Source organism: Molothrus aeneus, chromosome 15 (genome assembly GCF_037042795.1).
Source record: "Molothrus aeneus isolate 106 chromosome 15, BPBGC_Maene_1.0, whole genome shotgun sequence".
NCBI classification, from domain to species: Eukaryota; Metazoa; Chordata; class Aves; order Passeriformes; family Icteridae; genus Molothrus; species Molothrus aeneus.
Genome location: NC_089660.1, coordinates 7,295,836 through 7,321,347, shown reverse-complemented (window position 1 = coordinate 7,321,347; position 25,512 = coordinate 7,295,836). Strand labels below are relative to the sequence as shown.

At 47.8% G+C, this 25,512-nt stretch overlaps 1 protein-coding gene across 1 annotated transcript; it reads right to left on the bottom strand.

Moving 5' to 3' along the window:
* Positions 1–8,438: 8,438 nt before the first annotated feature.
* Positions 8,439–14,538, bottom strand: LOC136563062 (leukotriene C4 synthase-like). The gene is made up of 6 exons (XM_066560216.1): positions 14,234–14,538; positions 11,660–11,831; positions 10,765–10,864; positions 9,698–9,768; positions 9,385–9,466; positions 8,439–8,957 (listed from the first exon to the last, which is right to left on the bottom strand). Exons 2-6 carry the CDS (start codon positions 11,715–11,717, stop codon positions 8,831–8,833), a joined length of 438 nt encoding a protein of 145 aa, XP_066416313.1. The 5' UTR covers positions 11,718–11,831; positions 14,234–14,538; the 3' UTR covers positions 8,439–8,830.
* Between the last annotated feature and the right edge of the window lie 10,974 nt (positions 14,539–25,512).

The following is a 25,512-nucleotide window of genomic DNA, read 5'->3' as shown; positions in this document are numbered from 1 at the left end:
CAAGCAAAGACATAAATAGTTATCAGAAGAGTTTTGATTAGCCAATCTATATGCTGGTTTGAAAGACAAAAATAATTAACAATTCAAATGGAATTACTGCTAACAGAGCAGGCCTTTTCCTCAGAGGCCCTGGCTGGCTAAGTGCTTTTGTACATGAGGGTGGTCTCATGGTGTGTGAGCACTAGCACAGAGGGAGACAGGAGATAAAAATCTTCCTGAAAACATTGGTAGTTTTTTCCTTCCATGATTTCTTCTAGGACTCAGGCATCATGTTTACCTGGCTTTTGGTTTATGCTGTGAGCCTGACACCTGCACCTTCCCCTCCAACAGACCCAGTTGAACCCCAGTATGTCTGTCACAGCTCACGCTGCAGCTCTGGGTACATGTTTTTTCCTGAAAGAGCTTTGTTCTACTTCAGAAGTTCACTGTTTCATTCCTGTGATGGGGAAAGACACACCTGCTGCCCAGAGAGCAGGGGAGAGGAGCTGCTCTCATTTTCCCATTTGCATTCCCAGAAGGTTTTGCCCCATTCGAGTCAGCTGGGGCAGTGAGGGCTGTAATCCAAGCTGAGCTCAGCCTGTTGGGTGTTGTAGTGCATCAGGTAGGAAATGGGCAAAGGGGCTCATGCCTTGTAAAGGCTGACCTGGAACAGAGACTAGACAGAGTTAAAGAATAAAGTAGGTGTTTATTAGAAGGCCTCAATGGATACACCTTGGGCAGTAGAAGAGCCCACCCAAAATGGTCACAAAATGGATGACCAGTCACGGGCTCTCACACTTTTATAAGTTCTGATCCATTAGCATATTAGAATTAATTATCCAATTATATCTTTAGCTTATGAAGTCCCACCCTTCTTGTTTTTCTCTCTTCAGTGCACTGTTGTTTGTGGTCTTGGGCCTGAGATTTGGATCATCTGTCCTTGGTCCCCAGCTAGAGAAGGAATTGTTTTGTCTCCCTACTCTGCAAAGAGAGCTTACCATCCCCTAATATGAAGCTCAGAACTACACACTAAAGTTGCACAGAATCTGAAAAATATAAAAGCTAAAACCTGAGGCATCAAGGTGGCCTCCAGAGTAGAAACCTGCCAGATAGTCACAGCCCCTGTGCAACATCCCAAATTCCTTACAGGTTGATGGAGAGGAGCCCCAGTCCAGCCTGCAGAGAGATGCATAAAGCTGAGTACACATGTGAAGTGTTAAGCTGGACTGAAGTAAAGCTCTTGAAACCTGCTACCTGCTCAAGAATTTTCTGTTTTATACCAGTCTCTCTTTGTTATCTTGCTTGCACTTCTTTCCAGGGCAGAAAATAATGAAGAAAATATGCAGCTCTGGTTTGACGGCTCCATAGTCATCCAAGCATATGGAGACACTTTGTGTGTCTGAGAGTAAAGCAGATGCTCATTTCTGAGTAGATTTTGCAGATATTGTTGCAATGCAAAAAAATAATTGCCAGCAATTCTTTCACGGATCAGCATTTGCTGATTACAGGGAGAATTGATCAGAACTTAAATACCTGCTCTGAAGAGATGAGAGAACTCAGTCCATCATCACTGAATGTGCCTTCCCTTTCCTCCTTAGCTGTTACCCATTTCTTCTGCTGCTGCCATCACAGAGTCCATTTTTCATGTCTCAGCTACGTGTGTTGCATGTGCCTCATGTTTGCATAGAAGCACCTGTAATTCAGGATTTTATGGTTAATCTGCAAACCTGATTAACTCTCAGTAAACACTGCTGCAGCTGACTTGTTTTTCATGTGGACTCTGAAAACAGGGACTACATTGAAGTCTTATACTACTGATGCTTTGTATGTTTCTCTGTGTGTGTGACCTCCAGTCAAAAGCCCTACCATCCAATCATAATCTTTCTGTATTCCCCATGCCTTTTGAAACAGCCTCTAGCTGTGACACTGTGATAAATAGAAGCGAAACAATGCTATTAAAAATGCATGATGTGTATTCTGCCATATTAGATAACATGGCCACGTTCATCACCCACTAATGCTGCCAGTTCACAGCTTTGCCAGTGCAGTCTCCCTCCCATATATGATTTGGACAATTTAAGAGGATTTTTGGCTACAGTTCACCTTTCTTCCTTTCCACCTTTGTTTTTTACCTTTATTCATTTCTCTGAAAATGGTGGTCTGCAGCATGGATTGGATGTAGCTCATGTTTTCCAGCTTTCCTAAGCTGTAATTCACTAAGAAGCCAAGCTGGAAAACAGTTGGGGAGGTTTATCAACACTGTTTTAGTGGAAAGCAGATACCCAAGTCCCTTGTTCTTTCTGAGGCCTCTGCTGCACTTTTAGAAGCTATCACCCTTCCCTTTGTGCCATCAGCTTATCCACAGCTTGTGCTCACCATCCTTTGCCACTGTGAGAGTGAAGAGTTCTGCTCCCTCAATGTCTGCACCTTTTCAGGGCTCAGAAAAGTTCACCAGCCTGGTTCTTCTCTGTTTGTCAGTGGAACCCAGGCCTGTCACCATTTCATTTTTGCAGCATTAGAATGATAGCAGTGGGCAGAACACCTGGATTTACCACTGGAGCTGCCCCACTGTGAGTGCAGGGCCAGCTGGGGTGAGGTGTCTCCCACAGTGTGCTGCAGCTCTCTGCCAGTTCTGCTGCCTGAGCTCTGTGGGCATGAGTCAGCTCTGGTCCAGGAGCCATCTGGCTGAGCAGCGCCGTGCTGAGCTCGTCAGGCTGCTCCCGGGAAAGGTTTCTCACTCAGGCAGAACATTCGCAGCGCCTTGGCACTTCATCCGTGTGCTGCCAGGAGAGAGGTGGAAAGTGGCCATTCACATACCTCCAAGGTCTGCATTCCTTCACAACCTCCCAAACGGAGAACGAGCTGTAAAGCTGTAGAACGAGCTGTAAAGCTGTAGATACTGGACGATGGGTGACTCAGTCCAATGTTGGGAGAGTGTGCTGTGGTACTGTATCAGGGCAGACAGAGTCCTGAGCTCTTGTTATTCTGGCCAAGGGCATTCATGAAATGGAGCCTATTTTAGCCACTCACCCATTGCATGCTCAGAAGCAGAGACCACAGTAGCTCACTGGCTTTGACCTCACTGGAATGATGATCCCTGACTTTTAGCCCTGGCAGGCAATGTTGCCTTAGTAATTTGGGGTCACCCACCTTTCTCTTGTCAACCAGTGCCACATCAAAGCAACACAGCTGCTGCACGTGCTCAGGCACAGATCTTCTTTCTTTCTCTCAGTCCAGAAGTGCTCTGTGAGTTCTCCTGAGTGCTGACCCTTTGGCTCTTCATAACTTTTACCTTTAGTCCCTGAACACAGAGTCTGGCACAGCATCACTGGGGGCTGGAGCTGGGCATGCTCTTCCCTAAGGTTCCCCAGCAGGTGATCAGTTTTCCTTTGCAGGGAGGGCATTCACAAAGGGCCATGCTAAGCCCTGTCCATCTTATATATACTGTGGCTCTGCCATTACCTGGGGAAGGGTGAATGAATTCTTGGAGCTCTCTTACAAGTGGTAATTGCTGGGACATAAAAAACTGATGAGAATGAGGCAAATTGTAACTTTAGAGTGTGGATTTTCCTGGCCTCCTGACCTGCTAACAGACAAAGTTGGAGATAGCTTTGGTTTTTCTTAGACTTTACCACACTATCAAGTGCAGGAACGGTTTTTATTGCACTGGGTTGTGGCCTGTGGTTAATGTAAAGGAAGAACTTGCCTGCAGGTGAGGGGCCTGCTCTCACTGGCCTGTCTGAAACACCCTGTGCCTGCATCCACTGCTGCATCTACTCTGTGATGATGTGGGGGTGATGTTCAAGCCAAGCATGGTGTTCTCCAGCCGCAGGTATGACACAGGTCAGCCACAGTCACGCTCTTCACCCCAGCCCATCTCAGCCTCTTGCACTCACACTCTCCAATTCCCCCTGAGCAGAGCACTCCTTCCCCTGCCCTTGCTCTGTTACACACCCAGCAGATCTGTGTGTCCATATGTTTGCTCAGGTCAAAAGGGCTCTGGATCTCACTGCCCATACTGTTCTTCCTACTTTTGGCATTGATGGACACATAGCTCAAAATGACCGTACTGCAAAGCAGGCAACCCCCAAAATGCTGTGAACACGACAGCGGACAGTGAGGCCTCTGCACACTCAGCATATAAAATGGGTCAGTAGTGGGGGCATTTCACTCACACAACTCCATGTGCCTGCCTTTCTTTTTCCTTGCCCTTGAAGTAATTTGCATGTAAACAAGTAAAACTAAGACAAGGGGTAACAAAGTGACGGTGAGGAACGGTGAGGGGAAAGGGAAGTGTCTCACAGTCCTGCTCTGGAGACTGCATCCTCACAGCTCCTGCCGGCTGGCTCCCCAGAGCTCTGATCCTGGTGCTGCTGCAGAAAAAAAGGCCCATTGAGAGTCTGGCTCCAAATTAGCATTTGAATTCCCTTGTAGCCCGTTGTCAGATGGGCAGGAGGTGGGTGCTAGTCTCGGTTGCTCAGCGCTGATACACAAAGGTGGCTTTAAAAGGTCCTTATTTTTCTGAAGGCAAGAAATGTATTGCTCAGACTGTGGATACTTTCTTCTTCCTTTTTTTTTTTTTTTTTTTTGCTTTTTTCTTTCCCTCTCCCATTCTTCTCCGTTTCACCCCTTTCCTGGGTCAGGCTGAGCCACAGATAGACACGTCTGGGTATTGTTAGCCCTGTCTGACCTACTTCTCTCCCTCCCCTCGGCCCCGTGTTATGGATGCTGGTGCTATGGAAACCTGCTTGACATGCCAGTGCCACAAAGCCGGGGCCACCAGCTGCACCCTCCTTTCCCGGCCCCACGGGAGTTTTCCTCCCAAAGAGCTTCCCAAAGAAAGTTGGCAGCCCTGCTTTCCGGGGAAATTCAAGGGTGTCCTCCATCTGTCCCACCAAGCCGTGATCTGGAGGGACTCAGGTGCTCTTCCGTGGGCTTGGGGGCACCGGTGCTGTTCCTCCTCATGCCAGAACACAGTATTTCGGTCTGGTGGCCGCTTGTAAAGCCGCCGCTGCCCGCACCAGACCGTGTCCGGCACGGGCCAGCACGTCACGGGTAGGGAAGTACACGTGGGTGTCCTTGAAGTTTTCAAGATAATAAGCTACAAACTTCTGCGGAGGTGGCAGCACCTGCGTTCCGGCGGTGCCTGCGGGTGGCAGCGGCTGTGTGCGGGGACAGGGCTCTGCACGTTCACCGTCACTCGCGTGGAACCCGCCCCGCCGGGAACAGAGGCTTGTTTACAAGTTCAGCCTCTGTACCTCTTGTGATAAAAAAGTTCTCGCTGGTTCTGTGGGTTTCCTTTGCTCTCTGCTGGCCTCCCATCCGGATGCCTGCTTATCCTGGGAGCCTGTGGTACTATCAGAGTGGATTTGCTTCCAAACACCGCACGCCAAACGCTTTTTCTCCCCGCTACTGGCAATGAACTGGCAGCCGTAAGGGGAGGAAGCAGGAAGGAGCCCTGAACTCCGCAGAGCGCTTTGCTTTATGTCTGTCGTGAGCGTCCTCAGGAGATTCCTGCGAGGCTCCAGGACTGCCCTACCCAATACCTTAAAGCCAGAGCCTGGCCCAGCACGGATCAAACTGGAAGCAGGCAGATCCGTGGATGAGTGCCAGAGGCCGTGGCTGTGCCGGCTGCCTGGTGAGCGCCGCCCCGGCCATTTCTCGGGGTGCAGCCAGCGGGGCTGGGGCACAGGCGGCGGGCCCGGGGTGCAGCCAGCGGGGCTGGGGCACTGGCGGCGGGCCCGGGGTGCAGCCAGCGGGGCTGGGGCACAGGCGGCGGGCCCGGGGCCGTCGGTGGTCGCTGCCCTCGGACACCCCCGGGCCCCCCGCCGCCCCCGGGCCCGCCCTCGCTCAGCCGCGGGCCGCCAGCGCCCTCTCCCGACGCCGGGGAGAAGCGGCGGGGCCGGGGCGGCCGGAGCGGGCACAAATCCCGGGAGGAGGGGTCAGGAATCCCGACGGGAGCGGGGCTGACGGCCTGGGCCTGGCCCCCATGGCCGTGGGACCCTCCCTCCCTCTCAGCGCTGGACCGGAGCCCACGGGAGGGCAGCAATGCCGCTGACGGCTGGATCCATCTTTAATCTGGTGCTCACGGGGTGGGTTTCACCTGAGGGATGGACGGTGACCCGGGGTGGAGGTGCAGCCCCCCAGCACACCCTGTGCCAGCCCAGCGGGCCCTCAGCACTTCTGCAGCAGGTTCAGGAGGGCAAATTGGTGCCATACAGCACCAGCACAGCGTGCTGGGCAGCAGCATCACGAATTGAGTAAATCCCAAAATCATTGACTGTTTGAATCATCGATCGGTGTAAAGTGGTTTTCTTTGACTGATGAAGCAGCAGAGCAATGACAGCAGCCCTGGTGAAGGGGAGCAGCTTCCCTTCTGCTCAGGGCACCTGAAATGGCCCCTCTGACAGTGGTTTGAAGGACTGATGATGTGCCTGTCAGATTTTCTGTGGCAGAACTGGTGGCAGGACTGGCAGCCACCAAGGCCAGAGCCTGACTGCGCCGTGCCAGGATTTTTAATGGTCTTCTGTGCATCCAAGGGGAGAAGCCGGCTACAATCTCACTGCTGAATCATTAATTTCCCTCCTCTGAGTCATCCTGCGGCCCTGTCACACACAGAGAGGACACAGGCGGGGCTGAGGTGGGCAGTGCAGGTTGATACAGCGGGTTTAGAAACCTGGATGTAGGATAAAAGACAGAGATTGTGTCTACAGAACCAAGGAGCACCCACTTTGACTAACCCCAGAAAGCAGAGTTTTGATGCAGAGTCAGGACCTGCACCAGCAGCTGGGACTGGTCCTTCTGCATTAACTCTCTGGGAGGTGACTGGTTATACTGGTAAAAAGGTGAGGACTGGGGAACATATTCAGGAGATGGCAGGACCTGTTAATGCAAAGGCTAAGTGAAATTTCACTGTGAAATCTATTCCTCCCTGACCATGCTAAGGCACAGCCATGGTTAAACTATGCTCAGACTTTTCTGAAATGTGTCACCAAAGATGCCAGGAGAAAAAGTTATTGTTTATCTTGCTGTGACACCTGAGGATTTTGGTGAGGATGGGGCCCTGCTGTGCTGAAAACTTTGCAGAGACAAGTGTTGTACAGTTACTTTTGTTTGGCTTTAAGCCTTACCCTGCAGCATTTGCCAGTTTCAATGCAGCAGCATGACTCCAAGGCAGGAGAGCCTGAAAGGGAAATCAACTGGATGCTTTGCTAGAGAAGCCAATTTAAAAAGCATGGAAGGAAAAGAAACAATGTGAAAAAATTAATAATTTCCTCCAAAAAGCCCCTGCCTTTTGTTCTTACAGTCCAGATATGCCTACTGCTGGGAAAAGGAGGGGAGAGCAGTGGGCTTTACAATGTGGTTGGACTGGCATCATGCTCATGCAATTATTTTCACTCTCTGGGTTTGCTGTGAATTCCTCCATGATGACACACGGAGCACTGCTGGCATTTCCTGTGGCACTGACTTGAAGGCACCAGTGGCCAAAAGCATCAGTATTGTGCATAATGGACTCATCAAAATCCAGCCCCTTCTGATGCAGGAGGGACCTGAGCATTGGGTAAACCACTTTTTGGTGCTGAGTGGCTCAGTACCCAATCCATGAGCTCAACATCTCCAAAGATCAGCTTCTCCCTCCTCAGAGCTCTCCTCCCATAGCACACACAGTTGCAGGCTTTGTTGGGTTGCATGTCAGGTAAACAAAGGCAGCCACCTCGCACTCACACACTCATGTTTCTGTTCTCTGCTAGCTGCAGACTCACAAAGAGACACCCAGCACAGCAAGTTCAATAACCTTTTATTTGTGCCTGTTGTCACTGGGCCGAGTTCAAAGTGGCACATGCAGCAGTGGTGATGAGTTTGCTCAGTCTGATTTACAGCAGTGGCTGATAACCAGCATGAGGGCACCAACAGACTTTTGCACAACATGTTGATGGCTACTCCAGTTTATCCCTCACCTCTTTGGTTATGGCTCAGCCCACATCTGGTTCCAAACAAATGCCTTTCTTAGGTGTGGGCCTTGGAAAACTGGCATGAATCTGTGTTCTGTGCCTGGGCTGAGGGCAGAGCCACTGGATAATGGGGAACACGTGGCATTTCCTTTTGGCAACTCACTGGGAAACTCAGACTGAGAAGAGTTTGCTTTTATATGTCCTCGTTTGGGGTTGTTGTTTCCGCATCAGACACGATGGAGCCGCCAGATTTGGAGCACTTGGCACACCAAGTGCCATGGGGGAAAAATATCTCCTAAACAGCTCAGCAGCTCTTGCCAGTGCTGGACAGTGAGGAAGGAGGAGTTAAAAGCTTGGGTGAGGTGGATTTCTCATTGAGGGCTGTAGAGTTGCAGCCAGTCTGTTAAGGCAGGCCGGAGGGAGCAGGACTCGAAGATGAGGACAGCGGTGTATCGTATTCACAGGGAAAGCCCCAGTGAAGGGAGGAATGATGAGGAGGACTCCATCTTATCAGAAGGCTAATTAATTACTTTATTATACTATATTACACTATGTTACATTACATCTAAACTGAATCTGCCAAGTACTCAACTGCACACAATTGCAGCATCTCGTGACTATCAGCTGACAGTCCCCACACACACACACACACACACACACACACACACACGCTTGGCCCTGATAGGCCAAGGAAACAAAACACCATCACTTTGGGTAAACAATATCCATATTGCATTCTACTTTAGCACAAACACAGGCACAGCAAATGAGATAAGAATTGTTCTTCCTTTCTCTGAGGCTCAGAGAATGTGAAACCCAGAAATATTCTTGAGAAGTCGTGCCTTGCTTTTCTCTGTGAGGAGAAATGTGGCTTCAGTGGTGAAGCAGAGAGGAGTGGGTCATGCTGTGAGAAACTGGAGGACGTTCAGCCCCACGTAGTGAGAGAGGAAGAAATGCAGGATGCCCAGGGCTGACACTGCAATGAGAATCCAGAGAACTCCAGCGCTGAAGTATATCGGGGCGAGTCTGGTGGGAGAGAGGCAGCTGCTGACACTGAGCTTCCTGCCTGGGAACAGCCCCCTCCTCCCTGCAGAGGTGGGTGGAAAGGCAGCCCCTGGCTGTCCCCTGACCTCTGCGTGGGGTCCCAAGCCCTGCTTCCACCTCAAGGGAGCAAACACACACACCCAAAAGGGCTTGGGGCAGCACCAGCCTTGCCCAGTATCTGTGTTGCTGCCCCAGCCCTGTGTCCATGTTCACATTATGCCTCGGAGACAAGGCTGAGTCATGCAGGAGCCCCAGAGCACCCAAGAGTCTTGAGCTTTCCCAAAGCACATTATATTTCCAAAAACAACCCCCCAGGCGTTACTGTGTAGTCCCCCGAGGGCTTCTGTGTGTGTGTGTGTGTGTAACTGTGTGTGTAAGAGCATGCAAGAGTGTGTGTGAGTGTGTTTACCTTTCTGAGGATGATGCCTTGTATCCCATAAAGTAGCAGTAGCGGGCATAGAGATAGAGCAGACCCAAGGCTGCAGCCAGACCTGTGTTTAAGAGAGATCACAGTAACCATCTCCAAAGGCTTTTCAGAACTACTTGGAACCAAGAAGGTAGCTCAAAGTGAAGTAATAGAGACTCTGTGTGAGGCTCTACCCTCCCATTGGAGACAAAATTACTGCTTAATTTGTTGTTCAGAAGTTGAGCAGGACCTGAGGACAGAGGCAGCACACAGGGGAACAGAACCAGTGACAAATCAGGTGATGGGATATTCTCACCTTGATGGAAGAAGAGTCCAGCCTGCCACAGAAGTGCCAGGAAGATGGGAAAATACTCAGAGGAGTTCACCCTGGCAGGAAAGAGAAAGGTCATAAACTAGGGAAAGGAAGGAAGCTCTTCCTCTTTTGCTTCCCCTAGCAGTTTCCAGACACTGGAGGCTTTTGCTTTTTAGAACTAATGTTGTCATAAAAAGCCTCCAGGCTCCAGTTTCCATCCCAGCTTTATTCATAGAAATTAAACAATGGAAAGAACAGGGTCTCCAGGTTACAAGAAATTAAGTAAAAGATTCCCAGGACAGACTGTGCACAGAAGGGCTCCATGAACCACTCCCATTGCTGCTTCCCAAGTGCTGCAGCTCAAACCCTGCTGTCCATGCCCCAAAGTCCCAAGCTGTAGGGAAGGTCTGTCCTTCAAGTACACATGGCCAGAGCAGCCTGGGCTTTGTGCAGGACTTGGAGGGAGCATATAACTCTTAGGATTGTTTGTATGCCATGCCCTATCCTGGCACAGTAGCACCAAAAGATGCTGGATGAAGCTGAGTCTAGGCTAGTGGAGGAGCAAAGAAGGGGATGGCTGTGGGGATCCAGCTTAAGCTACTCAGTTGCTTTTTTCCCAGTGGTCAGCTACAACAGTATGAAAGCTCCTCCCTCCCCGCTGCAGCCCTAGCACAGAAGTCACAGCAGAGATGCTGGGTAATCCTCATCCCAGCACCAGCTGAGATCTCTCTGGGAACTTGTCCTTCCCAGTGAGTGAGATTCAGAGCAGGGCTGAAGCTGCCTGAGGTTTGGCACCACTTGGATAAAACCAATCTAAGTCTCAGGCACCAAAGGTTATGTCTTTAGGAGCCCTTCACTGTACAGCAGAGATTCCTGTGTGGTTTCTATCAGCAGTGGCTGGTTTAGGACTCAAGAGCCAACCCAATTCTGATGTTGACTCTTCAACACATTGGTTAACCTCGAGGGAGGTAATTGCTTAATTACAGTTCCAGGAAAAGAATAGCAAAGCAGGGGAAAGGCAGTACCATTACATGAGATCTGACAAACATCAAGTAAGAGGAGTTTCTTACTGTGCTCGAAAGATCCTTTCAAATTCAGGAGGGCCTGAGATCTTTGGAGGTGAAATGCCAAACAACCTCCTAGCATAGATCACCTGGAGGAAGAAGTAGGCTGCAGCAAAAAAGAGAAAAGTAGCAGTGGTCAGTCCTATGGCTGGGCATGGTGGAGTCAGGATCTGGCCAGAGGCTGGGGAAAAAGATCTGCAGTGTCCTCCTAACCCCACAGCTCCACACAGCAGAGGAAGTTAGAATAAAATCCCAGGTACCTTTTAGATAAGGAAAAGGAATGACCCAGAGCAATAGTGAAGCAAGTCATCTACTACCAGTGTTGTCTGCTTTCTTGTATAATCAGGAAATGGTAAAATTGTTTCACAGTTCAGATGCACTTTATTACTGACAATTTCAAGGCTTTTTCATTCTTTTAATTTTTTCCTCTTCTAAATTCTGATATCTGTGTAGGGATGGAACTGATGCCACAGATAAGCTAACCAAATACTGAATTAAATTGGCATGCAATGTGAACCTGTGGCTGGGAGATGTTCCATGTGGCCCACCACAGCCCATACTTCCACCTTTTCATGCAGCAGAGCTTTTTGTATGCTCACATCTATAGGCACTTCAGGAGCTGCTGTAAGCCCAAAGAGGGAAATTCTACATGTTTGCAGAGGAAAGATCTACCAAAAAAATTCTGAATGGAGGGGGTAGGTCAGTTCAGAGAAAGGGATTCCCCTGCACTCGTTTGGTTGAATGCTCTCCAGAACCCAAACAAGATATCAGTTCCCTGCCTGAAAAGCAGTGAAATGCCAGTGCAACAGGAGACATTAAATATGAAAGCAAAAGAAAATCAGTGGAGTTACAGTAGAATGATCCAGCCAGTGCTTAAGCACACACATCCAATGGCCCCTACCTTGCTCCAGGACTCCCAGAACTGTCACGGCAGCCAGCCAATGAATCTGATCCAACATACTGACTTCTCCAGAATGTAGAAAATCTTATTTCTTGGTCAGAAGTTCCTCTGGCCAGGTTCAGTCCTTGCTGATGTGGTGGTTTGCAATGGTATCTGGCAGCCTAGGTTTGCTCTGATTGAACAAAGCAAAGATTTAGTCTGTGGTATTGACATTCAGAGCAGCTTGGTGCCTGTTATTGTACGCTATGGAAATGGAAATCAGTGGAGACAAGTTTAATGGAGTATTTCCTTTCCTACCCCGCCCTTTTCCAGGAACAGAGTTAAGAGGAAGTGGAAAAGCCGGTAGACTGACAAATGTGAGAGATAAGGGAACTGGAGCTGAATGGATGGACAAAAGTCTATAGCTCACTAACCCACTCCCCCCAGGGCATCTGCTTTAGGCCAGGGCACATCCCTTCTGCTGATATTGCAGGAGAAACCAAAGCTCTGCTTGGGCTGTTGGGTAACACCAGAGCACAGGCAGCATTCCAAGGTACATATCCCTGTGTACATAATCCTACATAGACCCTGGTTAGCATGTGTTGGGCACAGAGAATGACTTATGGCCACAACACTGAGATCCTGCATGAAAAACACTCTGAGAGGGTAAGAAAGGATGTGATAAAGTATAAAAGGTCTCTAGAGCTGTCCTGCACACTGATATTTTATCTGGGGATGGATCCTGCAGAATGACTGTCAGACACCAAGGGGGTTTCAGAGGCAGCCCTGGTCCCAGAAAGGCTGGGAGATGTGCATTTAAGGCTTCTGATCAATCCTGAGTGCAATCAATTCTCACCATAAACACCAGCGTGAGCTCTTTGTGGGGAAAAACCTGTGGAATTCATCAGGACATAACAAAAAGAAAATTACATTTTCACCTGTCAGAAGAGACCCATTTGTCTAGTTCCCATCTAACAGCACAACAGCTGGCACAGACAGAAGCTGCTGGGACCACCAGCTTTGTTTCCTTCCACTCTCTTCATTCAATGAATTCTCCCATCAGATCAGGGAAAAAGGAAAGCAGGTTAAGACAAAGTGATTGTTGAACACCACTGCTATAGAAAGTTATATTAAAGCAGTTTACAGAACTTACATTGTACACCTGATGTCTTTGATAGGCTTTCTAAGAAGCAATATGCTGGTTCTGGTTTTCTGCCTCTCTATAAGCTATAAGGGCACCCAAAATGGCTATAACAATGTCCCAGCTTGGTGGTTTTCCAAATATCAAATACACACTCCATTGTTTTTCAAACACCAGCTCTAAGACTAATTCCTTTATTTCAGAATTGAACCTTTTTCATTGCAGGGACTGTTTAGAAATATGAGGAACATTGTATCTATTTAGTTGTCAAAGAAATTAAGGACTCCACTGTGTCACCTCAAGAAGGGCAGAGGTCTTGCAGTGCTTAATGATGTTTGATTTCCCTTTGCTCCTGTCTGATAACAGCCTGCTAGTTACAGAAAATAAAGAAAACAACTGAGCAGAAAAGATTTGAGCTTACACCGCCATCAGATGACAGTGCACCGTGAGCTGCATCAACAGTGTCAAATGTGTGCAATGGAATCTGGGCCAGGAGGAGCTGCACTGGCTGCTACAGAGCATTCCTGCTCTCCAGATCATCACTAAACACAAAATACTTCTAGCATCATTTTCTGTCATCATCTAGCATGATCTAAATATAATAAAGGCCAACAGAAATATGAATGAATAAACAAGCACAGATGTCTCCCCCCCTCCTCCTCCCTCCTCCATAAGCATAATTTTCAAGCTGTTTTTAAATTTCTGAAGAGCACAACCTTTTTTTGTTCCTGTTTCCCACCATCAGAACTCCCTTTATTTTCCATTCTCCCTCAGTGCTTACAAGGAACAGGCACAAGTACCCCAGTCCCAGCACCAAATGCCCCTGGGTGACTTGTGGGCAGCCTCTGAACCCACAGACCACAGTTTATTGTGATACCTCCTCCTCCAAGGCTGACACAGACAAGTTCCCCTCTAGGCAAAGACAAGTCCTGCAGTCCCAGGTGCACCTCAGGGTGGATTTGCTGAGCAGGAGCTACTGAAATGCTGTACCCCTCTCCCACTCCCTGGCTCTGCACTCCAGGGTAAGCGGTGCAAATGTGGCCCCAGTCAGAGGGCACAGACCAAAGTCCTCACACCTCCCACTGAGTCAGCACTGCAGGTATTTCTCTGTGCCCATGGTTGCTTTTGCCACCTCTTCCTGCAGCCAATAATCCTTTCTGCCTCCTCATTTTCACTGTAGGGATACACTCTTAGCTGGACTGCAACACCAGTAGGGATTAAAAATAATCTTGGGAAGAAAAACAATCAATACAATGCCTTGGAGGAGTTTTTAAGCATCCATAGGGTTTACAGCACCTATTACTTGCCCAGAGCATCAGGGCAAGGAGAAGCCAGCAGTTATGAGTACAGCACCGTTAGATGCAGTAACATCCCCTGGAAATTTCAGGAGTGTACAACGGCTCAAGAGCTTTCTGTCAGTGGAAAGGAAAACATTTTGCAGATGAGCAACTTACCCTTCAGCTCCATGTGAAGCATGGAGGTGCCTTGTTCTTCCAATCCTATTGCACAAATATGGAAATATTTTCTAATGCAGGTCGTACTTGTGCTTCCTTTCCTTCCGAATCCTTTTGCAGCCACTCTGTACATCCAAACCCATGACTGTGGGACTGCTTGTGAGAACAGTTACTGTCTTTGTAACAACCACAAACAAAAAAGAGGGGAGGGTTCGTTCAAAAGAATTTTTTCTCACAGAGAAGAAAGAATTTTTGTAGTTTGAGAGAAAGAAAGAGAGCTCAGCCCCGAGCAACTCAGTCTGTTCAAGTACAACTGCTCAGAGTGGTCTGGTGGGGCTGGTGATACACCCTCCTCACCTCCCATTCCCATGGAGGCTTCTCTTAAACTCAGACTGACATGTGTTGAGATTTTCCTGGAATTCTTGCATTTTCCATCTGTTTAAGGAAGGACATGCTAAAAATACAGGAAGAGAAAAAACAATTCAGTCTTTTATCCGTTATGGAGGCAAAACTGGCCACGTGTCCCCAGGATGTGGGGACAGCTGCAGACAATTTCTGCTCTGTGATTCCCAACCAGACTCAGAGCAAGGCATAAGCTGGGTCAGATCTCTTGAGCACTTTGAAATGTGTTCTGGGTTCTGCATTTTGAGAAAACCATAAGAACTTTGCATGACAAGAATTACCATGTCTTCCTAAAATGAGCATCTATCCAGAGAGTCCTCCTTTCACAAAGTAAAAGAGCAGGTGGTTGGTTTTGTCAGCAACATCCAGATTGGCATAATGCACCTCATCTCTTGGAGTACAAACAGTGTATATTGGAGATGTGCCTTAGCCTGTTCATCCAGACCAATTTCAGACCATATTCCTGGCATTTATATATCTATAGCAGATCAAAGAGTCACATAAATGTTCACAAATATTTAGTTATAGCAAAATTTCTAGGGGCCAAACCAATCTCTGGGCTGCTTGAATGCTTCTGCATGGAGCAGGACCACAGCCAAGCACCTATTGACAGCACTTCTCATCTCAGTAAAGGTGAAGGGCTTCACTTTAGAGATCAAACAGGGAAAACATAAAAAGTAATTTTCTAGAAAGCAAGATGGAAAGCTGAGTCTTTGGAAAACCACATAAATTAATAAATATACTAATTTATTTAGGGATAGTTTGGAGAATTTTTTTAAAGCTTTCTTCTAATGGAGTTTAGTGAGCTTTATCCATATGCACAATAAGTCTGACTGGAGGGCACATCAGTATAAAAGCAATGCCAAAATTCTCCCCTTAATTCATCATCCAAAGGCACTGGTACATGCAAATGAATTATACCCCTTCATTTATGATCAACAACTGTTAAAAGTATTAATTAAATGTCTCTCTTGCCCTGCCTTGTCTTGTATTATTGTCACACAAGGAAAGCTTTTTCCATGTGTTTTGCCAATTTTCCTACCTCCCGTTCAACAGAAAGTCAGGAATAGCTAATAAACAAAAAGGAACAATGCCAGAAAGTGGCTGGCTTGAAGAATAAATCTCTGGAGTGATAAGTACATATGTCAGGGAGGGGGAGGATTTCCTTTTGCAGAGGGACAAACAAGCCTTTCAAACATCTTTGGAAGCTCTTATGTTAACATACACTTAGTATTATCCTATAATGATGTGGGGAAAAAATTGCAAGTACACAGGGTACATCAGAATACATCAAAGGCTGAAGAGTGGTCATGAAGTGCAGCTTTTCTTTTCCTAAATTACAGAGGTGAAGAAATAGAGCTGTTCAGCATTTCTATCTCGTTTAGACCAGCACACCCAGATGCTGGCTGGCCCTAGGTGGTTATGAGATCAAGCTGGGCAAGGCATTGGAGAGGGGCAGAGTGAGGACAGCTCTAAGGAGACATTTTCCAGGGGAAAGGCTGGAATTCCTAATAGGTCTCCTGCAAAGAAGAGACCCTTGGCTTGTAAGAAACAGGGAAAGTCAGGGAATTAACCTGAAGTGGAGAGGTGTTGCTGTGCAAAGTCATATCTTCAGGGATGGGGCAATCAGGAAGGCACTGGTCCCTCTGCCTTATGGTGACTTTTCACACCAAAGTTCTGTCCCACACTCTCCTTGCATAGTGCTGTGGGACTGTGCCCAAACCTGAGTCCTGCTGAGCGTCCCGCCCTGTGTCACCCTGCCCATAACCCTGGGGCACAGCCCAGCCAGACAGGGTGAGACCACAGAGTGTCTGGTGACCACAGAGGCCCATGGACAAACTTGTGCAAGAGCAGAAGGCACTGAGGGCAGGAAACTGCCAGATGTTTCTGTAGAGCTCCACTGATGTCAGCAGTGTCAAAAAGTTTTGAAATACATCTTCAGAATGAATCAAAGGCAAACTCTGTGGATGAGAGCCGGCCATTGTTTGGAGTGTTCTTTGAACTCATTCACCCTCATGACCCCAGAAGATGACCCAAGTGATGTTCTGGGCAGGGAATGGAGCCCAGGTAGGGGGTGAGACACCCCTAATGAGGGGCACACACACCCTGCTGCAGCTGGGAGGCCGCAAATGCACTGGAAGCAGAGTGAAGAGGCTGCCTGGGTCACATAGCACTGAGCACAGAGGAACACAAACAGGCTCTGTTTCTTCTCCCATCTCCAAAGCAGAAATTAAACAGAGCCAGCCTCCACATCTCCTTCTGGCTCAAGACCAGGGAGACAGCAGCAACTACAGATCATGGGAGCAAGATGTGAGTGTGGGAGAGGCGGGTTTTTAATTACTGGCCACCATTTCTTGTGGCCTTTCTGCCACATCCACCTATCTGCTCCATACTGCACAGGACTGGGATGCTGCCTAACTTGACATGTCCTGATGGTGGCCACTCCTGTTAGGAGAATTCTCAGTGCCAAGTCAGTGTTTGATGCCTCCTGGCTATGCCAGCTTCAGTCTGCAGGACAGCATCCATTCCCTGCCTCCCAGGCTGCAGGATTGGAGCAGCCTTTATCCAGGGCCTGGGGAAGCAAAGCAGGTTCAGCACAGCACACAGGAGCCTGGGCTGTGCTATTTGAAAGCCCTGCTGTGAATGTTGGTATTCGCTGTTTTACATCACAATTTAGTGCTTTTGTTCAGCACTTGCTGAGATCCAAAACAAATCCAGTCTGTTGGTACAGCACTTATCAGGGACCAGTGTTTAAGTTATTACTAAAGCAAACAGAAAAATCTCCACCTATAATTTCCAAAGGTTCAATATTTACAATAGATTAACACAGTCAGCTACTATCTACAGAACACATCTTTTACTCCTGTGAAAATTTGTTAAAATCACTCCCAAAGTCCTCAAATGATCAACAATTTCAGAATTTATCATTTATTGTACCAGTGATATTCTTCATCCTTAATACAGGGTTTCTTAACCAAACTAATACAGGTAGATTTTTTATTATGTATATTTTTATTACATATATATTTTTGTGTTATATATATATATATGTACAAAAATACAGGAAGAGCTCAAAAGCAGACCCTGGCTTGTAATTGATTAAAAAAATTACTAAACAATTAGAAACAAATTTAATGTCAAATTTAATTTGGGGATTTTTGAGTTTGCCTGATTTACATCTGTATATTTATAAAGGGAGAAGGATGTCTGATTCTTTTTGCTGCCTGGTAAAAAGGCGTCAGAAAACATCCTCTAACAAAAGTCTGTCTAGGACTGCAGAAAGCTCACAGCTCAGACAGCTTTTACCTTGGATGGGGCTTGTCCAGCAGAACAAAAGGAAAGGCCCTCGTCACTGAGTTGATAGACACATTAAAAATGTACCCATTCCCAAGACAAAATCTTAGATTAAAATAACCCAAAATAATGAAGAGAATATTGAGCTTCTACAAAGTCAGTGACTGATTCCAGTTCCACATATATGCACTTGCAAAAAGGAGAGTCTAATGGGGAAGACATATAGAATCAATGAAAGAAATTAACTGGAAATGTAAAATCAAAATAATGAACTTATTTAATATGCAACAATAGTTATGACCCACAGTTTCTACAAAGTCAAATGAGGGGCAGCTCAGCTCAGCCTCTTCATCTTGGGGGACTTAGCTCACTCTGAAAGAATTCAAGCTCTTACCCAGCCCAGTGTCTTGATGGAAAACTAAAGCACCATATTCTTGACTTGGAATTTGTGTTTGAGAATACCAACATTCCCTAAGGCGCAGATGATATTTTTATTAATCTTAATCAGATCTCTCTCTTAATTCCTCCTCATTCTTTTGAGTTTCCATTGAGCCTGGTAGCAGCTTGCCTCTATAATTGATCTATTTCTTTCAGTTAAAATACTTGCCCCATGATTAATTCAAGTCTTGAGTGATAAGATCTAATTCTGAGCTATTTGACTTGAAAATGAAAGCAAAGGTTGACATATTTCACTTGTGTAACCTTAACCATTCCTTTCCCTCTCGTGCCAAGCATTTTCTGTGACTGACTAGACTACCTTCATTTCCCTATCTGTCCAAGTAGCAAAGGAAGCCTCTCATCCCCAACTTCTGCTTGCTTTAATAGCCAGCCAGTTCTGAAATAAATCCCCACCTCTGCATTCCCTTGGGTTTCTGCACCTCCTAACTCTGCAGAGAATACTGCATCGCTTGTTGCACTTGCACACAGCCACAGTGCTGCTTCATAATCTCTGACTCACCATTTTCCCTGGAAACACTGTTAGAATGACCATGTCTTGGGGGTTTTAACAATCTCCAGCTTTCCAGTCAGCTGCCCTGAAGACTGGGGTGAAGCTAAGATCAGGACAGTAAAGAATAGCAAGAACATCACATCCTTAGGGCTATGCTGTTACTCTCCTTACTCTGAACTGGAAGAAAATCCTGTGGATCCCAGATTCCCACTTATTTTCTTCTTTGGCTGACATGTGCTTGCCTACATCTGCTTTTAAAAAAGGTTCTTTGATTTCTGAAATAGCACTAAGCATCATTTTCTTTCGTTCCCCCATAATCAAACAGCAGTGGCAGCAAGGCTCAAACCCGGTGGGTGAGCCTGCAGGACAGGATCTGCTATTGCCTTGGAATGAGTCAGAATGGGCAGAAATGTTTGGTGTTAATACAGTCATCAGGGTCCTTGTCTCTACTTTGTCATGAACAAGCAGCTCCAAAGCAGAGCCCTAGGACTGCAGGGTTCTCAGGGTGATTGCTGATGATGTGGACTGCCTTAGCTTCCCAACCAAAAGGTTTTCAATTGTCTACAAAGATAATAAGCACACCACAGGCTGTGTCTCAGATTCACCCTACACTTCAAGGGCCTCCTGGGTGAGATACAATAAAAACATAGACACTCCCATAAAAGAAACCTCCAGTACTTCTCCATAGTGCACACTTTTTGCCTGTTTCTAGACACTTTCTGGACAAGAGTTCAGATTGACAACAAGTGATTGACAGTAAACTTTCCTCTGTAACCAAGGGAGGGAATCCACACCTCACTTCAATACTATTTTGCTTTTGCCAGCCACAGCAATGCAATAAAACACTGAGGAACACCAGGTTGGACCCTCCAAAGTCACCTCCACCACACACAGCCCCATGCAGTGGGCTGGAAGCAGGGGCTTGCCGTGGTCCCCCTCTTCATCGTGCCACATGTGAGTCTGTGCCGACTCACTGCTGCATCTGGGCACAGCGCAGCCGGGCGCTCCGGCAGCGACAGAGTCCTCAGCACACTCTGTGTTCCTGCTGGCTGCGGGGGCCAGGCAGGCGCGGGACCACCTCCGGACCCCGCGGCTAATCCTTTCCTAGGAGATGTCTATCACAAATACAAGCAGCAGCAAATCCTATAAGCCCTTCACTGCTGGCTGGTTTGCTCCCAGCAACCAGGAATGGAAATCTGTTCACACTTCTGCCCAGCTAACCCTTGGCATCCGAAGCCTCGGAGGTGCCTGCACTTTTTGGGGATGTTGACAAAGGGCTGCCAGGATCTTGGAGCTCCTGTGTGGGAGAGAAGCGTTGGAGACGTCTCATTTCTGGAGGCAGGGTTGGAGCCTTCAAAACACAGGGTTTGTTTATCCCCTTCCTTCCTGGCACAGAATGGAGCCTTTTTCTGCAGAAAAGAGGCGGAACTTCAGTACGGCTCTGCAGGGAGGGAGGGCAGGCGAGGCCAGGAAGGGCGTGAGATGGGGCCCCAAACCGCACGCCCTGTGCAAGTGCCTTGGCGCCGGCTTGGGAGGAGAATCCCGGGCCCGGAGAGAGATCCATAATGCATTTTTGCCACCAGAAGGCAGCGGGGAGCTGCGGTTGGGAACAGCTGGTGTTCGCAGGACCTGCTCCAGGGAGGAACAGCAGAAGGAGCTTCTCCCTCTGCTGACTGTAACCTGCCTTGTTACATTTCCCTAGTCCAGCCCCCTTCACTGTCCTTAGGAAAGCACAGGGACCACAGTGTAGAGAGAAAGCAATTTTCTCATGATATTCTTTGAAAAATATATATGCATCAGACTTGCCTTGCCCTCCCATCTGCTGAAACCCTCCAGGGGTGAGCATAGACGTGGACACCGCCCCACGTTGTTTTTGAAGAGAGAGCTAAACGTGCAAAGTCCCTCTGCCCTGCAGCTCCAACCCAGTGGTTATTGGGGATACAGTGAAATCCTTGCTGGCTGGTTGCAGCCACTGTGGCCACAGAGCAGCTGTGCCATGACTGTGACCCTCCCTGTGGGCACTTGCTCCTCCGTACCTCTCGTACATGATGGGGAAGGAGCTGTTACTGGGAAGAGGTTTTCCTTGGGGAAGTTGTTTCTCAGAAGCAAGTCCCTCCTGCACATTACAGAGCTCTCGAACTTACAGGGCTCTTGATTGCAATTTAATAGGTTGACTCAGTTTTCCATGGGGGCCATCCACCAGAAGATGATGCTCCATAGCAGGGACAACTGAATAGGACGTATGTCCCACCTGGGCCATTCTGGCAGTGGAGTAATTCAGCACCAACCTGCCTTCATCAGCAGTTGCACTGGATGTTAGAGGTTCAATTTCTCAAGTCGTTCATGCTGCTCCTCAAAAAAGCCAATTCTGCTAATCCAGCAGAGATCAAACCATGTCTCTTTTACTTGATTTGCTTTCAGCTGGGGCAGGCACCCAACACCAGCCACGGAACAGCCACACGAGCACGCAGGAGGAAGCCACATGGAGGGTGGCACACTGGTAATAGAAAGAGGCTCAGTGTAAAACCACATGCAGGATTTAAGTGAAAACAGTAAGGAAGTATAAAAAACAGGGATCAAAAGACAGTGTGCAGGGTACTGACCACATGTGGGTTTCTGTCTTCCTTAAAAGAGAGTGGTGAGGGTTTCTTAGACACAGACAAAGACCCATAAAATGGCTGAAATGTATGTTTTCTGTTATCCAGCCTCTTCAGCTCTAGCAGCTGCTGATTGCAAGTGGGAGAGTGGCCAGTCTGGAGAGGTTACTGAGTTAAGTGCTACTAATTCCTTGTCTATTGACTTCAGTAAACTGGGATTAGGATGGGCCAGGGGTTCCAGGTGGTGGCCTTGTGCTGTTTACATGGCATGTCAGGAATGCAGCAACTCTGCCATGATTTTGCTTGTTTTTTAAGAGGACGTGGTGGGGAAAGCAGAGAGCTGAGGAGGAGCACTGTGCTGAGGCCAGGTCAGTTAACCCATGGTTGTATCTGGCCCCAGATGCCAGGCTTCTTGTGCAGGGCTGGAAGAGTTCTTGTCCCCTGAAGCCAAAGGGTAAGTGGGATGTGGGTGGGGGACTCCTGGGTAATCCTGGTCGAGCATTTTCTTCTTTGCAAAAGGTTTTGGGCATTGCTGATGCCCTCCGGACACCAAGGTGTTGGCAGCCTCTTGCTGTTGCTGGCAAGCCTTCAGCTGTGTTTAAGTCCAAAGGGTAACCTGCATTTCCCTAGTGAGGGAGTAATTCCTGTTCACGTGTTGCAGCCATGCTTGCATACAAATGCTTCCAGTGTGACACCCTCAGGGAGGGCTCAGTTCTGGGGATGTACGAAGGCCACTCTCAAGCAAACCTACACCAGGCCCATGAAAGAACTGGCAGAAAGGGACACAGTGAAAGCCAAATGTTGCCCAGCAAACTGGTGCAATGCTTATGGGAGCTAGGAAATGTGTGTACAATCATCAGGATTTCCCTACCTTATGTCCAGACTAAACCTGCACCTACTGTCTTGTCTTGGGTGACTCTGAATTTCTGGGTCCCAGAAGTTGTCTGTAAAGTTCCTGTTCTCAGGGTCACTTCCCAGCTTATGCAAATGGTATCAGGTGGGTAGATTGTCTTCTTCTACCTCAGTACTGTGTCTGCCAGTCTCTTTCCATCCATCTGTGAGTGTTCTGTTACTACTTCTCTGTTGAATTTTTTCTTCTATTTATCGGCTTCATCTTATTACAATTAATCTCTAACAGTTTTTACATTCATGTTTATTAGCTCTGAAAATGGCAGGACTTCATTATTTCCCTTTAAGATGATTATACTCCCCCCATTGTGATAATGTTTACGCATCTTTTCCCATCCTTCTCTCAAGCATTGTCTCCAGAGATGTCTTTGTAACAAACTGTGTTTTCCATGGAAAGCATTCCAGGGCACATGGACATTGCTCTGTACAGTGATGTGAGCTTGCCTTCCCTCCTGCAGTTCAAAGTTTGAAAGAGCAAAAGTCAGTGTCCTCTCACTGCTTGTCTGCCTTGACTGCCTGCTCTCTGCCAGTGTGGAGTCCCTCCTGTCACGCTCACCTGCTGGATTTTCCACTCACTTCTTGCCAGTTTTCCAGAGGAGATGAGTTTGAAATTATGTACTACTAGTGCTTGAAATGCAAGGAGAACTCCAGCAATGTGGCAATGCCCTGAAGGGATTAAGGAAGGAGGAACACTTTGGAGATTAAGTTAGAGGGAATTATGAAAATACCAGTGGAAAGCACATGAGGTTTTTGTCTGATAACACTGAGGACAAGAAAGTTCCCCAAAATGGAATTACTCAAAGTTCTAGTGCACTAATAAACTGACTGTTGCCTCTCACCTCTGAGGTGTGCATGTTCAGGCTCTGCCAGTCTCACCACACTGCCTGATTTCTGCCTTTCCAACTGCACTGCCAAAGTCAGAGAGCAACACCCTTCCTGAGTGTTTGTCAGTGGGACAAAGCACTTCTGCTGCAATAAAGCCTGAACACACCAAAATGTTTTTCCTTGACAATGTCATGTTTACCACGTGGTATCTGCCATTCTCTTTCTTTCATCTTCCCTGCCCTGGCACTCTGGAGTCTAAAAATACCACCTTCTCAGCTGCCAAAGCAGTTAAATCTCTATGCGTGTTTCTTCTGTTTCCTTTACTCATGCCTTTTGCTTTCTTTCTGGATTATCTCTCTCACGTGCTCATTCTGTATTTCTTTTATCTAAGTTCAAACATCTCGAAAATCCCTGCATAGGATATGCTTTTAGCAGATTTTTTTTTTTTTTTTTTTTTTTTTTTTTTTTTTTTGTAACTTACAGTGCTCTGTTCTCCTCGATGACAAAGCAGCACAGGCAGGAGCCAGCTCCAGGGCTGCCTGCCTGTGCCATGATTCAGCAGGTTGTAAAAGGAAAGAATGTTTTCTTTTTTGGGAAAGGGTGGGAGAGAAAGGGGAATCACATGTGTGTGTGTGTGTGTGTGTGTATATTTGACTTCCCGGTGCTTCTGTGATTTCAGCAGCAGTATTATACTGTCCTGCAGTCATGTTGCAGTTAATAACCTGTTTCAAAGGAAAGGCTTGAAAGATATTTGGTGGGAAAATGGGTTTGCCTAGATTGACGAGAGCACTTGCTAAAATATACTGCTTTGTTACTCTTGAAAGCAGTTTTCCATAGTGTTTTTAGGTTCTTCTTTAAGCATTTGATATCTCCTGTGCTGCCCTGTTTGAGACTGTTTCCCTGCCTGTCTGCATCTTCTGCTCAGTCTGGGTATAGCTCAACAGAGCAGTTTAGGAGCCAGCTTGGTGTCTTTCTGGAAAAATGTGTTTGATTCCAAACTTCAGTGCAAGCAGGGATTTGCTGATTACATTTATGCTGAGCCTTATTTCTGAATGCTGGGGCCCTGCTTGCTTTGTCCTAACACGGTGGAATTTTCTCTGTGGGGAAACTTATACTGCTGACTCATTGCATCAACTCAAAACAGATTTATGTTTACAAAGGAAAAAAAAACCACCACCCTTTTCTTTCTTACTTTTCCATAGTAATATTGGACTTGTTATTCCTACAGAATACCTCCTATCTCCTGGAAAGGGCTGCAGCCCACAGACCACATAGGAGCTCGCTTTGAGCTGGGTGGTTCAGACACAGCTTTCTACGGAGCTGCTCTCATCTGATGCAGCTCAGAGACAACGCAAAGGTGTTGTAACTTCCAGGTACCAGATCCTGTTTTCCTCACCATGGGGCTGTGTTCCCTGCCCTCCCACATGGCTGTGAGTGTGGCAGGACACAGAGACTCCTCAAGTTTAATCTTGACCTTGTTCCCATGGTCCCATCAAACCCGGCATCGCCTTCGGCCTGTCTGTCCCATCAGCCCACCAAGGATACTTTTTCTGTATTTCCCTGTGTTTCTTTAATGATTCGATGTACTAACGTTCAACATTTACACAGTACTTCACCTCTACAAAACTACAGTACATTCATTTTCAAAATACAGCACAGGTTAAAGGTTCTGGAATTGCACAAGGCCTTTGGGCAAGCAGCTGCTGAGCAGCACTGCCATGTTCTGAACACGCTGGAGTCTGTGTCACTGTTCACTCTTTTATTAAACCCTCGGCTTGTAATTAAAGAAAAGAACCGCGGGATACACTGAATTTGCTGAATAGGCTAGAAAACCTGAACACCCTTTCCAAGGATCGAGAAGACATAAAGACGGCTCTGCTGTTTAACACAGCGCTATTTTATGGGCCAGAGGGTGAGGGGCGTGAGGGGATGGGGGGGCGCAGGGAGGGCGTGAGGGGATGGCCCCGCCCCCTGTCGCTCCTTACCGCCCCCTACCGTCCGCAACGCCCCGTCAGCCTCCGCAGCGCCCCTGGACCGACACCCGTTGGGACCCCGCCCACCTCCCAACGGCCTGCCCGCAACCACCCAATCAGCCGGCACTTCCTGCAACGCCGCTGACCAATGACAGCGCTCCACGAAGGGCAGCGCCGTTGGGGGCGTGTTTAGAGGCGGTCCGGCTGTTGATCGGCGGTGATATCAGCCAATCAGAGTCCAAAACCGATGGCTGGGCGGGCGGAGGGGCGCGCTGTGCGCCAATGGGAGAGGCTGAGCGCCGTGAGGCGGGGGTGGGGCGGGCGCGCGGC